This window comes from Cheilinus undulatus, linkage group 4 (assembly GCF_018320785.1).
Source record: "Cheilinus undulatus linkage group 4, ASM1832078v1, whole genome shotgun sequence".
Classification (NCBI taxonomy): Eukaryota; Metazoa; Chordata; class Actinopteri; order Labriformes; family Labridae; genus Cheilinus; species Cheilinus undulatus.
Window position 1 is genome coordinate 41,606,094 of NC_054868.1, and position 16,384 is coordinate 41,622,477.

The 16,384-nt window shown below is 39.1% G+C and overlaps 2 protein-coding genes across 3 annotated transcripts in view; both read left to right on the plus strand.

Moving 5' to 3' along the window:
- Nucleotides 1–1,252: 1,252 nt before the first annotated feature.
- msmo1 (methylsterol monooxygenase 1) lies at nt 1,253–6,474 on the plus strand. 2 transcript variants are annotated; one of them, XM_041785521.1, is made up of 6 exons: nt 1,253–1,313; nt 2,918–3,197; nt 3,302–3,450; nt 5,195–5,321; nt 5,440–5,594; nt 6,000–6,474. In XM_041785521.1, exons 2-6 carry the CDS (start codon nt 2,943–2,945, stop codon nt 6,187–6,189), a joined length of 876 nt encoding a protein of 291 aa, XP_041641455.1. In that variant the 5' UTR covers nt 1,253–1,313; nt 2,918–2,942; the 3' UTR covers nt 6,190–6,474. The 2 variants fall into 2 exon arrangements, with proteins under 2 accessions (XP_041641455.1, XP_041641453.1); XM_041785519.1 differs by lacking the exon at nt 1,253–1,313 and adding an exon at nt 1,324–1,469.
- Nucleotides 6,475–9,889: 3,415 nt separating this feature from the next.
- cpe (carboxypeptidase E) overlaps nt 9,890–16,384 on the plus strand; it is a 28,939-nt gene continuing 22,444 nt past the window's right edge. The window contains exon 1 of the mRNA XM_041784437.1: nt 9,890–10,290. Coding sequence (XP_041640371.1) covers nt 10,059–10,290 — 232 coding nt within the window. The 5' untranslated portion in view covers nt 9,890–10,058. The remainder of the gene's footprint in view (nt 10,291–16,384) is intronic.

Genomic DNA, 16,384 nt, shown 5'->3' on the forward strand with positions numbered 1-16,384 from the left:
GTTTGGCAAATTTACATACGTGCCATATTCCTTCCATTTATCAGTGATGGATTTAACTCAACTCTGGGGGATATTCAGTGTCTTGGAATTTTTTTGTATCCATCCCCTGACTTATAACTTTCAATAACCTTTTCTCTGAGCTGCTTAGAGTGTTCTTTTGCCTTCATGGTGTAATGGTAGTCAGGAATACTGATTAACCAGTGACTGGACCTTCCAGGTGCCTTTATTCTACAATCACTTGAGACACATTCACATTCATGAGACTACTAGCACTGATTTGCTGTACCTCTGTTGAATTAGGTCAGTCATTTTAAAAGGGGTGAATATTTATCCAATCACCTAATTTACTTTACATAAATTTATTTAATTTACATTCCTTTGAAAAAATCTGTTTTTACTTTGACATTAAAGATGCCGTAATGTAATTTTTTTAAAAGCCAAATTATGTTGACCATGATCGATAAAATCAATAAAAAGGTACAACATCAAATGGTGGTTATTGCTTTTTTGTAGACGCTGTACATTTTGACTAAAAGCAGCAACACTGCTACCTCAATTTATTTTCATCAACGTGTTACCTGTTATTATCATAACTACATATTTCTGATTTTCAATCACACATTTTCATGTACTGTTTTTCATTGAGTTTAAAATGTTTGAGTTTTTAAATGAATGTGATGCAGATGTCTGAAAACCATTACCACCCTATCATATACCAAGAAGCACAGTGGTTTAAACACTAAATTATAAACATGTAAATGTACTGGACATAAAACAGTTAGCAGTTAGAATATGAACAAAGAGATGCACAGTAGTAGGCAAGAATTGTATAGGCAAAATGTAAGGTTGATGTTGACATATTTGAGAAATAGATGTAAACAGACATTATGGTTTAATTTTAGATTAAAAAGTACAAAGTAAAACAACTTTTTTCAATCTGGATGGACTTAAAAAGATCATCTTTCTTTCAGACCCTTTGTAAAATTTACCAAAGCTGACTTCAGAGGTAAACTCCGCTACAAATTAAAATCAACACACGTATGACTACAGCTCCTCAGACCACCCCATCTCTTCCCTCATTCGGCCCGTTCTTCACTTCCAACGTTATGAAAGCAAAGCTCGTATCTGATTGGCCGTTGCTGTAGAAACCTCCAGTCTCACTATCATCACTCCATCACGCGGACCAATCAGAAAAGCCGCTCGGCCCCGCGACGTCAGTCTCCTTTCCACTCGGCCAATCACATTACTCGATATTACTGTACTTCACCCAGCCCGACCGCCTCTCGCTCAGGTAGACGGGACACAGCGAAAAGGTGAGAGTCAACCAACCGTTGTTTTGCTGCAAATATGAACTGTAGCTGAATTTGCTAATGAAGTAGTTGGAAATTAGAAGTATTTTGTTGTAATTTAAGCGAATAATTGAAGCCATGTTCGGCGACTGGTTGTGAAATCGTGCGCAAAATACAAAGGTACGTCTAGTTAAACTGAAAACGCAGCAGCTGTTAATTAATAATAATGTAATAGCCTACTGTAGATGTTAGCTAGCGATAGTGAAATCCATGGATAGAAGCTGTTAAACAGAAGAGATGAAGGGGAATAGACAAAAATAATGAGCTGTTTCGCTGTCAAAGTGTCTTCTGTTTAGATATAGGTTAATGTTTGACAGATGTTGATATTAAATGCCTGCAGTTGTTTTTCATTATGTTGAGTTGTGTTGCACTTAATGACCTTAAACGTTTAGATTTGGTTTGATTATGTTCATATAATTTGGCAATGAAATTTAGTTAAAGTTGAGAAAAGTAATCATGAATGAAAACAACTACAAAGCCTCAAGAGTAAATTACTATTGTCTGTAAAAGGAAAGGAAGTCTTTTCCTATTAGAATAATTTTATATTAGTTATTGTGCATGGTTTTGAAGTTCTTTAGCAATGCAAATGTAAGTTTACGGAACAAAAGAGGTATATTTTTGGTCTTTTCCATGGCTATTTCCATGTCATGCTATTTCAGCTGTTCAGAGAAGGCTATTGCTATATTGCTATTGCTATATTCTTGTATAATCCAGCATAATAAACAGAGTTCCTGCAGATCCTTAAATTTTAGGAGGCATTTTGAGTAAGGCATGTCCTGAGTCAGTCCTTGTCTGGTGATACTGTTGTTTGTTTTACAAAAAGGACATTATCCTTTATTATTATTATTATTATTATTATTATTATTTTTACTTTATTCTGCTTTTTTGTCAAAATACCATCTAATCTATATGCACTAATTAGTGTTAATAATTTGGTATGGTTGATATCAAAGATAAAGTTAGAAAATCATGAAATTCCAAGTTGAGATACTTCAGATGAGTGAAAAAAAGACTTTAAAGAGCAAAAAGTTGTCACAAAAGAGTCATATATGGCTTAAGAGCCATGCGTTGAGTATCACTGGCACAGAGTGTACCCATATATAAAGAACAAACTATTACACACAGCTAGGATGTTAGAGGAAGGAGTATGGTGCTCTCTCTCTAATGTCTTAAGCCGAGAGTGAGATTTGACTCTTTTTATTTATGTTTTTGTGTTTGTAGTTATTTGCCCTAAATTTACATGGCAGTTCCCCCACAAAATTTGCATGCACTTTTTTTCAGGCTTACTGTTCCCCTGTCATTGCTTTGGGCCCCAGTTTTGGAATCACTGCTGCTGTGTAATGCTTTTTATTTGAGCATCAGCACCAGTGCCATGTCTATTTCACCTTTCATTATTTTTTTTTCATATGTACATCATGTCTTGTTACATTTAATAGAAAATATTTTCTTCCAGATTTTATGATTACAAACTCAAAGTGGACTTATACCACTGAATATTACCAATCTATATTTAACTGTAAACACTCCAATCTGACTTTTACATGTAACATAGTGTTTCTGTGTGTCAGTCATCTCCTTAAACTGCCAGTCACCATGGCGATGAACAGCTCATCAGACATCTTGAGCTCTGCGTACTTGGCGGTGGAGTACGTTGATGCAGCACTTCCAGAGAACCCCTTCCAGCCCTCCTTGAAAAATGCCTGGGGCTACATGCTGGACAACTACACCAAGTTTCAGATCGCCACCTGGGGGTCGTTGATCGTTCATGAGTTCGTCTACTTCCTGTTCTGCCTGCCTGGTTTCCTTTTCCAGTTCATGCCCTTCATGCAGAAATACAAAATCCAGCAGGTTTGTCTGAGATTTTTGATGTCATGATTGAACTCTTTAATAGGTATGCTCCTCCTTAAAAAATCTTTGCTCTGATCACGGCTGTGTGTTGTGATGGTGTGCAGGACAAACCAGAGACATGGGAGAAACAGTGGAGATGCTTCAAAATGCTGCTCTTTAACCACTTCTGCATCCAGCTGCCTCTGATCTGTGGGACTTACTACTTCACTGAATACTTCAACATCCCTTATGACTGGGACTCAATGCCACGCTGGTGAGTACAAGTGTGATGATATAAACAAAGGAGCATGTAATATTCATACAGCACATGTCGGAAATAATTAATACAACATCTCTTCATGAGCATAACAGAAACAGGGTTAAATGGAGGCTAACTTTATAACTCTTCTCCTTAATCATGGTACCAAGTTGGATTTTTTTATGCTTGGCTAAGTTAAGCCCTTTACAGATTGTAGTTGCACAAAAGCGCCACATTTAAGTCCCTCTATGGTTTTGGTTTTTGTACGTACATATTGCATCCTCAGCGACAGAATATTTGTTTCCCATTGTGTGAATTTACGTTGCATTGCAGTGTAAGGGAACAACAGGGGGGAGAGTGGCAGTGCATGCAAACACACAGCAGGAGCAACCAGGCACACCCACACTCATACAACACTATCTATCTTGCTGGCTTTGACATTACAACCCATAACAAGGACCGGGTTGGCTTTTTTATTTAACATCATAGAAACTTTGCATACTCAAATGTTCTTACAAAAGATACTAAAAAGTGTGCTATTTTGTAAGTATCTCTTCTAAACATGACAATAATGATGCCTTTATATATGTGCTGTAACAGCCAAAAACACACGCATTCAAGGAATGCTTTTTGAATTTAGAAAAAAATGCAACGAATCCCTAGAGATTGCACTGCTGGCAAAATGTCTTACCATTTTCACAAATGAACATCTGACATTTTGTAGATGACTTTATGACTTTCGGGTCCAGATGTTTTCAGGAACTTGCCTCTTAAATGCACCTCACTGCAGATTTTGTGTTCAACACACTGTCACAACTCTACATAGTTGTTGTTGGTGGGTTGGGCATTATCTTTGATAATAGTGCTTGTTTTAATGCCAATATCATTAACATGGCCTGTAAACCATTTGCATCATCTGGCCAATGGCTTGGAGGGAAGTTTTCCAGATCCTGGGAAAAATTTAATTGAAAAGATCTGCACCACCGCCCTATACAGGGTTCCTTTGGGGTCTTAGAAAGTATTACAGTTTATGAACAAGTTTAGCAAACATTAAGGCTTTTTAGAAGTTTGAAAAAAGTCTCAAACACACTAACACACAAAAAAGTCTTAGCTGTTCTTCTTTTAAGTTTTAACTGCAGTGCAAAATGTATAAATAGGTACTTGTAGATTTTGCTTTGACTACTTTTTCGCTTAAGTAGAAAAATCACTCCCTGCATTGCCTGCTGCTTTAGGGTATCAAACTGAGGCCTTTTTTCTTAGTCTAATCTCAAAATGCTTCAAAATGTTTGGAGAAAGCTTAATTTGCATGGAACAATAAGAAACACCAATATTTTCTTTTCTATGTTGCCACATTTTTATCCTACAATGAATTTGAAGAGGGTCTTAAAGGTTATAAAGAATGATTAAATCTGATGTCAGATTTTCTGAATGTACCCTGATTTATGAAGTTATTTTCAGGAGCGAAATGTTCTTTAGTGACTTCTGTGATATTTATCAGATCTTCGGTTGTTATGACTTATGATAAGATTTATTTTGGGGCTTTTATGCCTTTATGTTGGAGAACAGTAGATAGAGCAGGAAATATGAGAACAGAAAGTGGGGAATGACATCAAGAAAAGAGCCACAGGCTGGACTCAAACCTAGACTCTCTGCTTGGAGGACTTTAGCCTCTGTACATGAGGTGAAACCTAGCCGCTCGGCCAGTCTGCACCATTCAGTGTGCTTTCTTAATGACGAGCTTCTCCATGTTCTCCTGCAGGCCGTACGTCCTGGCTCAGTGTTTCGGCTGTGCTGTTGTTGAAGACACCTGGCACTACTTCCTCCATCGACTGCTGCATCACCGCAAGATCTACAAATACATCCACAAAGTCCACCATGAATTCACTGTGAGTAAAGAACACAACAAATACTATCACAGCACTGACTTGCTTTCTTTACACAGTGCCTTTATTTCCTAATCACCTACCCATACATGTCTTCATAACTCTCTTCATTTTCCTTCAGGCTCCATTCGGTATGCAAGCAGAATATGCTCATCCAGCAGAGACTCTCATCCTGGGAGCTGGTTTCTTCATCGGCATCATGATCTTCTGTAACCATGTGTTCTTCCTGTGGGCCTGGGTGTCCTTCCGCCTGTTGGAGACCATCGATGTCCACAGGTAGAAAACAAAAACAGCTCCCTTGGTTATTTATTTATTTATTTTTTGCTTGTTTCTTTCTCTTAGCCTATTTCTGTAAAACTACATACTTGTGAGGTTGACCACTAGGGGGCCACAGAGAACACCATATGTTGAGTCATGTTATTCTATGAACTTTATGGAAGGACAGCTCCTACCTGCTGAAGTACAAGCAGTATTTCATAATTATGCATTTGGCCATGAGATCAGAACCAGATTAAGTGCATCTTTAATTAGGATTGCCGTTACAAAAACATTTTGTAATCTTTTGTTACTCCATGGATTTTCAAAACGTCGCTTTTTGATATCTAGAACAGAAAAAAATGTGATTTATTTATCTATATAGTAGACAGACTATAATTTTGAATTGTTTTTGTTCCCTCTCAGTGGTTATGACATCCCTCTGAACCCACTCCACTTGATCCCGTTCTACGCTGGGACCCGTTTCCATGACTTTCACCACATGAACTTTGTTGGGAACTACTCCTCCACCTTCACCTGGTGGGACAAGCTGCTGAAGACGGACAGCCAGTACAACAAATACATGCAGAAACAGGGGGACAAAAAGGAGCAGTAAAGCCCTCAAATCTTCGGTTTAAGCATTCACGCCTGGTCTGTCAGGAGGAAGAATGAAGGCAGCTGAAGAGACACAATATGCACACAAACACTGAGCTACTTCTCCTCTTGGTACATCAAATGAAACAAACTCTACAGATTTGCTTTTAAAGAATCCAACTGGTGTGAATTGAATCCAAATCAGACTGTGTTGACTTCAGTCTGTCTTCTGTGCCTTTCTTCTAAAAGACATATTTTTGTCTTCCTCTGTCAACAGCTGCTGACTGAATAAAAACCATCAACATCATCATTATGATTGGTCGCTTTGCTTAATCATTGGATGTAAAAAAAGTTTAACATAAAACTCTTGTGAAAGGCTTCCGTTTACCTCTGAATGTCTGAGCACTTTAGCACTTCCTCTTAAATGAAACTGAGTCACAGTGACTTCTTGTGGTTGCTACAGTTTTGTGGAAACTGTCAAAAATTCAGCACTGACTTCTGAAACGAGTCACGTATGTTTGATGCAAATCCATGTACATTTTTGATAGAAAGGGATCAGCCCATATGGCACTTATTTCTCTGTTGATTTTGGAAATGAAACATTGGAAATGTTTTATTTTTCTGTTTTGGTATGCAAGAATAAAAATGTGTGAAGAAATTGAAACAGGAGTTTGGTTGTGTTGGGCAACTTTATTTTGGTAAAACCACTTGATGCTCTGTCACTGCCACATTTTATAATCAGATGTGGTCCATTATTAGTTTGTGTCTATGCAGTAAAGGATTTCTGATATTTCAACTTCTCACAGCTGTCGCATATTTGAACCTTCTCAGTGAGGGTTTTTCTTGTTATTTCACTTCCTGACATGAGAAGATGCCATGTCAATATGTCATAAACACACAGGTGTATGTATGGCATATATATGCTGTGGGAAAGCTGACGTTTTTGTAATATATATTCTCGAGGTTCCCTCCATCTCCTCTCTGCTGCACTGTGGACACACCCCTGCTGCCTCCTCCAGCACAAACAGTGATGTCAAGTCAGAGAGCAGCAGCAGGAACCAAACAGGAAATTAGATGTTTTAAGCTCCAGGGCCAAAAAGGAGAAGGTAAACATGTTGATAAAATGCTTTAAAATACACACCAACACTAAAACATACGGAAGAGTATTGGGGCCACTGAAAAAAAAAATTTTGAGACAAATTTTTTTTTTTTCACTTGTGAGAAAAAAGTCAGAATTCTGAGATTAAAGTCAGAATTCTGAGATTAAAGTCAGAATTCTGAGAAAAAAGTCAGACTTTTTTTCATTTGAAGAATAAAGTCAGAATTCTGACTTTTTTTCTCAGAATTCTGACTTTCATCTCAGAATTCTGACTTTTTTCTCAGAATTCTGACTTTTTTTCTCAGAATTCTGACTTTTTTCTCAGAATTCTGACTTTTTTTCTCAGAATTCTGACTTGAATCTCAGAATTCTGACTTTTTTCTCAGAATTCTGACTTTAATCTCAGAATGCTGACTTTTTTCTCGCAAGTGAAAAAAAAAATTTCGTCTCAAAAATTTTTTTTTTCAGTGGCCCCAATACTTTTCCATAGAAACGATTTAATTAGAATGAGTAAAATTAATATTTTATGTAACTGACATTTTTACACATTAAACCATCTCAGTTTTAGCTTAAACCTGTGTCAAGTCTAAAATAGTGGTTAATTTTTCTGATGCTGCTTATTGTTGATCGAGAATTAATTCAACAGAAAAATTTCCTCAAGCCCTGGCTAACAACTATGATTGAGTCAAGCACTAAATACTGAGAGTTACTCATTTGTGAAACATCACAAAAGAAAAATCAAACACACTCACCAAGCTAGAGTCAATTGATGTTTGGCATTATTATGAAAAAATCCTGTCACTTTAATTCTGTGGATTCATCGTTTACTGCTTTTTCTTCCTTGTTGTTTGAAATGTTGACTTTTTTCCCCAGCCTCTTGCAAAGTCATTGTCTTTCTTTTCACCCTGTAAGACTCTCTGTCAAAAGGACAGTGTTGGTAATGAACAGCCATTGTTTGTTGTTTGCTGCACCAGTCTTAGGCCAGCTCTCATCAATGGCTTTCTTTGCAGTTGTGAGCGAGGGCATATCCCAGAAATCACATTGCCTGACTTGAACATTTTCTTTTGTCATTACTTGAAATTGTGAATCCTGAAATCTTACAAGTCACTAACATGAAGCTAATAGGACTCCCAATGAATGCCGTCACTGTGTTGAAAAAAAATAGTCAGGTGCTTAAGCTTAAGACATCATTTCAGGGATTCATCAAGGGCCTGATATGCCACAATCTGGGGCTGGAGGGTGTCCAGAGTCAATCATAACACATGTTGTCAGCACAACCCTGATGAGTCTCCCAGTCCCTGCTGCTGAAAAACACCCCCACAGCATGAGGCTGCCACCACCATTCTTCACTGTTGGGATGGTATTGAGCAGGTGATGAGCGGTGGCTAGTTTCCTCCAGACATAACATTTAGAACTGAGGCCAAACAGTTAAATCTTGTTCTTTCACTGTGAGAGTCTTTTTGGGGGCTTTTCTTGCAAACTCTAGGTGACTTTCATGTGTTTTGCATGAGGAGAGGCTTTCTTCCAGGAACTTTTCCATCAAGCCAGATTGGTGAAGGGCTGCAGTGATCCCTGGGTTCTTGGTCACCTCTCTTATAAGGCTCTTCTCCCCAGATTGCTAATTTTGGCAGGGTGATCAGCTCTTGGAAGAGTCCTGGTTGTGCCAAACTTCTTCCTGCTTTTGGGAACCGTCAGTGCAGCAGGATCTTTGTAGTGGCTTGCAACAGTCCTGTCTCTGAGCTCTGCAGGCAGCTCCTTTGACCTCATGGCTTGGTTTTTGCTGTGACATGCATTGTCAGCTGTGAGGCCTTCTATAGAGTAGCGGTTCTCAACGTTGGGGTTGGGACCCCATTGGGGGTCCTGAGAGGGGGTCTCCAGATGCCTTTAAAAAAATAAGAACAATTTATGATTTACTCTGTTGCCACTTTACACCAATTTTGCCTATTTGTTACCACTTTTTTTCATCAAGTTTGCCAAATGTAACATATTTTTGCAAGTTTAAACCCATTTTTTGTCCGTTTTAAACCCTTTCTACCACTTTTCTCTGCCTGTTTTTGCCACTTTTAAACCAAATCTTGCAACTCTCTGTCTATTGTTGGCTCTGTTTACACATTATTGCAACCTTTAACCCTTTTTACCACTTTTGAGGCCACATATAGGCGGACTCAAACGGCTCTTGAAGCCAATCCGTGGAGGCTTCCATATTGAAATTGCGGTCTAAACCGAACTTTGGATCAACTTAACGGCCCGCCCACTAAGCGCGACTTCCTGTCAGCCTGCTAGCTAGCATTCCAGTTGACAGAAACGGAGCCTCTGCCTGCTGAGCTATCTGTCAATCAAATGAGAGGCACCAATCAGCTTTCATCCTAAATATAATCCAAATCGTGGTACAAAAAAAATCACCCCCCTACATTGGGAGCACAGTAAGACACTAGCTAGTGAGACACGTTTGACCAGCCTCAAGTGGACACTCGCGGTATAGCAATTTTTGGCACTTCCGCATTGGCTTCATTTTTCAGGACCGAAGGTTGCCGATTGGGAAGAACTTGCCTACAGCTTTATTTTGAAAACTGTAACCGGATGTAGAAGTCCTATGCGTAGCTTCACAGTGGAGGCACTGAGCGCTCAGGTAGAGGAGCGCATCACACTCAGTCAGAGGGAGAGGGAGCGCAGCACGGAGAGAGAGATATTTATAGCCTGAAGCGAGGCTGCAGCACAGAGAAAAGGCTTGGGACCAAGCCGCAGGCAGGCGCTCAGACAGACACGGCTTAGGGAAAATAGGACACGACAAAATGAAAACGTTTCTCGCTGTGCTTTTATTCGGGGTTGCGGCGGTCGCCCTGGTCAGCTCTGAGGGGGAGATCTCCTTCGAGTACCACCGTTATGAGGAGCTGCGGAAGGCGCTGGTGTCGGTGTGGCTGCAGTGCCCGACCATCACCCGCATCTACACCATCGGGGAGAGCTTCGAGGGCCGCGAGCTGCTGGTGCTGGAGATGTCCGATAACCCTGGAACGCACGAGCCTGGTCAGTTTTCACGCACACGTAAAGTCTGCTTCATAATGCGGCGAACGCTGCACCCCATCTCTCTCTCTCTTTTTGTCCCCACTTTTCTTTCCATGGCATCACCACACGCTGTGATAACGAACACATCACGCACTATTACGCACAACAGCCTGCTTGTTATCTTAATTTGTGTTGGGCTCATTACAGAAAAGAGCAGTGTGGCTGATGGGGCTGAAATGAATGGAGAGCTGTAGAGGAGCGCAGGTGTGTGCGTCAAACTGTGAGCGCAGGGCCCTGCTGCTGCATCACTTCAGAGGAATCTAGATGATAGATTGTGCGATCAGCTACGCAAAGCCGCCATTTTGCTGGTTGATAAGGATCTCTCCGTGCTTAGCTGAGTCGTGATTCTGACAGAAGGACCTTAAAGCTGGGGGATCATGCCTAATCTCTTTTAAAATGTCTTCAAAATTAGCATTCTTTCCTAAATAAAGGAGATTCATCAATAAACCAGAGAGGAGTGAGTGAATGTCATGCAGTAGTTAACTTGATGGGGTTGGAGCAGTTATGATGTTCAGACTCCTTCATGCTGTCAGAACTGGACTGCAGCCAGGCTGGATGAAACATAGAGCAGTGAGGAGAAGTGATGTGAGCCTGGGTTAGACTTTTTGGTTTCAGGGCATTTTACACACAAGCCACAGGAAGTGCAAATATGGGCAGACACTGCTGCTGGGTTTAGATGCAGTGCACCTTCCTCTTTCTCTCACACTTACAAACACAGTCTTTAAGGGTGTAAATCCCTATTTTCCTCACATTATATAAGTCGCCTTTGAATAAAAAAAACACATTGACTTTGATTACAAAGTCTGCCATGATGCCGTCTCCCTTCATATCATTTCAGGAGACTGCAGTCGATGTGAGACAATGTTTTTGGCCTCTTTACATCTGTGTCCTTCATTTCACACACATTTGATGGTCAGCTTTATCTATATATTTATGTTTTATTGATCTTAAAGATGAGCACATGGGTTGATTTTTTAAATTCTGTTTAAACATGTAAATGGTGTTGATCCAGATGTAACCTTACTCCTCAAATGTTTTTAAAATTTAAAGGGTGGGAAACTGGAGGCCTGATTGCCAAACACGTTCCCCCGCCTCAATCTGCAAGCCTATTTCATAGTCAATAAACATCATGAAAATGAGGAAAACCCATACGGAAAATACTGTGAAAACACAAAAACCAAACAAAAGTTGAAAATACTCCAAATCACAGGTGTCAAACTCAAGGCCCGGGGGCCAAATCCGGCCCTTGGAACAGTTAAATCCGGCCCACAAGATGATCTCATATTTCTGTTTATAACTGGCCCGTCAGTATGAGGTCTTTTTAAACTAATGAATTTACTTTTCTCAGATTCTGAACCTTTAAACTTATCTTTTTATCTTTTTAAATGTCAAAAATTTATTATCAGTGCTAAGTTTCTTTAAAATATTTTATTACTGGTGAAATGAGGCTGACAGTTTATGGTTAAAAAGGTAACCCTGTTAGGCCCTCAGGTTAGACCTGAATCCAGAATCTGGCCCCTGCTGTGATTGAGTTTGACACCCCTGCTCTAAATATTTGAGGTAGATGATTAGGTAAAAGTTTCTAAGTAGTGGAAATAATGTTTTCAGTCTGACTCAAGTTAGAATATTTCATATATGTTTCTCACCCGCTGCAGTTTCTCCATATCTTACAAATATTTCAATTTAGAACAATCATGCCACCTAAAGTACGCTAATTTGTTTGACTGAGTAGCAAAGACTGAAAGTTGCACTTTGACCCAAAAAGCACTCTTCCACAGACTTCAATACATCACCCTGACAATGTTGACGTTGCTCCCCACAGGTGAGACTGTCTACCTGAGAGGAAAACTTCACTCATGGTGCAAAAGTGTCTAATGCCCAAAGGCATTCTGGGAAAACTAGGCAGATTATATGATGATTGTCGAATAATTTGAGTGCATAGACAAAAATACTTAGAGTGATCAAGTACTGTAAAAGTAAAAATGTGTTCCAACAACTCGGAAAAATTGAGCTGAAATACCAAGACGAATAATCCAACCAGAGTTGTGAATTTTGTTTCTCATAAATTCAAAACTTTATAAAGTTGTAAATGTACAGCTTTTGAACTGGAAATCTTCAACTCAAATTCTGGGTTTGGGTTCTGGTAAATTAATGCCTTGATGTAACTGAAAATTTCAAGCAGATCTTTGTTTCTGTGTAATTCTTCTGATTGACCCTAATACACCTTCGTAGGGTCATTTGCAAGGATTCCTGTTTTCATCAGCTGCTGCAACAGTGACATCAAGAAATCCAGTCAGCTGAAAGTCACCAAAGAACACGGTCACTAATTAAACTGATACCCCTTTGTACATGAAGTGCAGATGTATTCTGACCGGATTTTTCTGTTGATTATTGATGCCAAAACGATGTTAGTTTTGATCTCTGCATTAACACCACCAACCTCCTAGTGTATTCCCATTTTTATAGTTAACATCCCACATATCCAGTTGGTGTATACAGCCTGAGCTCTTTAGAGGTTTCCTCCAATAATGCAAGTCACATGCAGGTGAGAATATTTGGTGCTCATGTTGCTGGCAGACATATTCACAAATGCAGCATCAAACAGCGGGTGTATCTCCAGATTAAGTCATGTTCTCTGCAAGAAATTAGAGATTTATTTTACTGTGATTGTTTCTGTTAAACTCTTTTAAATGTTATGAGTGCATTTCCAAAAAAGATACAAATATAGGTGGTTTATTCTAAAATAGCAACTGTATTAAAAAGCAGCTTGAATTGGTTTGGATTCTGAGTTAGGTGCATTAAATTTAGCATCACTATTTAATTTGAGTTTAAGGATTTGAATATGGCTATGATAAAGATTTATATTTGCCAAACCAAAAGTCATTAATAATGCTTAATTGAGAGGAGTCTATAATTTTCAATAATTATTGCCCCTTGTCAGTGAGGATAAAATGTATGTGGCCCTCTTGGTAACCAAAATTGTGTACAAAGCTAAGGCTGAATGAGCAGTGTGCTGGTTAACATCAGTTTGTTTGACCCCTACCTTGCTGCTGTGGTCTCAGACACCAAAACTAACCATAGAGAAATAATCATGCTTATCCTGGATGGTTTTATAAGATATAAAAACAATATTAATTTCAGGCTGTTTCAAAACAAGCTTAAAAATAATCACAGGGCCTAAAATAGCAGAAAAGAAAATATCAGACAATGCATAATACTAGATTTCATGCTGTTTCGCAACTGTTCGGCATTTTTGGAAAATGGAGGATAGGCTGTGGTTATTTTAAGCTGATTGTGATGAGAAGTTAAAGCAGGAGAACGAAAATCTCCCTGGCTACAGTGTAATATCTGTATTTGATTACATTTACATCTTTTTAGCATCCTTTATTCTTTTGGTGTAAGACTCCCACTGTGTCAACATTTTCTCTTGTTTGACCATGAAATCAAATGAAAGTTTGTCCAATAAATGACTTCTTCTGCACAGCTGAAAATCTCTTATTTGAGTCAGCAGTTAGTTGTTGTAGATGCCAGCATCAAACTGATGAGGCACAGCAGATAAACATCAGCTAGTGATATCTGTTCATGCCAGTGTTTGCCAATGACTGATGTTTGTCAGCAGAGCAGATAATGGCTAATACTGATGTTAAATTGATGCTTTGCTGCACGCCTACTTCATATCTATGCTAATAAAAGTGTTGGACTTCATTAACTCCCCGACAAAGTCTCATGTGTTGTATTAATCGTTATTAAAGCTCCTGTACGGTGTTTTTAGTTAGTCTGGAGACAGGCTGATATTGATACTGATGCCTCTTTAGGACCTCCAAGCTCAAAAGGGATCATTAATGATTAGATTAATTATTTCCATATAGTTAATTTTATGCATGTAAACATTGTGGTGCATAGGGTAGGTGTCTGAAAAGACAGTTAACAGCTGGAGCAGCATTTGCTTACATTTCCAAAGATTCAAAATTAGTCCAAAGACAAGAGCATGAGATTTTTCATCAAAAACACTTTTTACAAGTTTACATGTCAAGATCAGCAGGGATAAAGGGTACAGCTTCTCCACGAGAGGGCCCAAAATCAACACAGGGTTAAAGCTCCTGTGGGGATCTTTCTGATTTTGAGCTGATTTTGTCCCAAACAAGTTTTTTAATAGACGATGGTTTCCCTCATTAAGAACCGCTGTTGTGGGAGATTTAAAGACAGGATTTTAAAGAATCACTTCTTCAAATGACACCTACCCCCTGGCAGCATCTTCAGACATTTGTAATATACTATAATAATAATATATAATATCTTGCTGCTCTTATCAGCCTTAGTAAGTTGTAGAGTTGCATCACTATTCATTTAATTTCCTTTTATAACCAGTTAAAATTTCCTTACAGGAGCTTTAACCACAACTACTTCTACTTCAGTTGAACCCCTTCTTTTGAAACAAACCTTGAGTATATTATCCAGAAATTTTTGTACTGTTTTCAGTGTTAAAAAGGTCACATTTTCACTCCTTAAAATGAAATGACTTGAGCAACATCGCAGAGTAAAAGGATAAGCATGTAGCACACTGAATATCTTGGAACAGGTCAGTAATGCTGGTCCAAATCTCTGCTACAGGAAGTGATTAATTTCTTCCAAATAATCCTGAAAACCAGCCCTGAGAGTCATTTTTAAAAAGACCTTGCCTTTAATTAATAGATAGAAGTTTACAGTCCACTCTGTGGTGCTTCAGCTACACGTCTCATGTAACATTTTTGTCATAAAGGTGTATTTTCTCCTCTGGCTGTATTTGTGTGGTCTACACGGTGCACCACAGGTTTCAGCTCATATGGTCACACAGCCTAATGACCGTATGTACATACTAAATAAGCCTGTAATAGACTGGTGGGTGTACGCCTGCATGAGTCACAGTAGCGTTGTGGAACCCTTATTACTACCAGATGAGTTTTCAAGCCATCACTGCTTCGCCAGCGGGGGCAGCACCTCCTCCTCTCCCCCCCCCCTCTTTTCAGCTTCTCTCCCTCCATCTCTGTGGAGCAAAACATCCTTAGCAAAGAGCGGGGGGTTGAAACAGAGAAGGGAACAGGCGGGAAAGCTCCAGGGAAAAGTAAGATAGAGGAAGAAAAACATGATTGGGAAATTACATGAAAGAGATTAAATATAAAGAGAAAGGACAGATTTTTAAGACTCCCCTTAAGGTACTCTGTTGTTTTATCTGACCCTGCAATGTGTTGAAACTGTAAGGTGGAGCCGAAATAGCAGTTGCTGGGGCAACAGATCGGCTTAATGCACTGAGCTGGCTGACTGGCAGATCCTGGTTGGCTGGCTGGCTGGCTTGGGAGGACGACAGTCCTGAGCTCGTGCATCTGTCAGTAAGACGCCATCTGTCACACAATGCAGCACAGGAAGTACCTATACCCAAGAGTGTAAACACAATGGTTACATATTAGTGAAGAGAGCATGCTGTGTAAGAAAAGAGGAAGCCTTAAAAAAGCCTTTATCATTAGAGTCATATCAGCAACAGATCACATTACCCATTGTATGTGCTTAGAGTCACTAATTAGATAAATATCTAAAACCCCCACTCTCCCCATGAGCTCTTTTGTGCTTCATGGTCCAAAAATCAATGCATTGATATAAGCTTATTGGAGATTCACTATTTGATTTTAAAAGAAAAAAATTTCTAGGTAGAAATTATTTGAATAATTCAAGTAAAATTAATTAATTTGTCTAAGTAATTATTTCTCAGTAAGAACAAACAATTGATGGAGGTTTGGCTATGCACCATTTTGAGCTATCAGCCATTCCTAGATTATTTAGTGCCATTTAATTGTTACCAAACCTGCTTTGTTGACAAAGACACAATAACTGTGAGTTATGGCCACTTCTCACTCTGAAATTTGGTTTATGTACTACCCTTCATATGTTGCCCACATAACTAACATAGTGTTCAGATATTGCATATTTCTTCCATATTTGTTGGGTCTACTAGCTTGTTATGCTACCTACCAGGAATCCAAATGTAGATGATGTAAGTGACTCACGAAAGCTGATAGAGGCC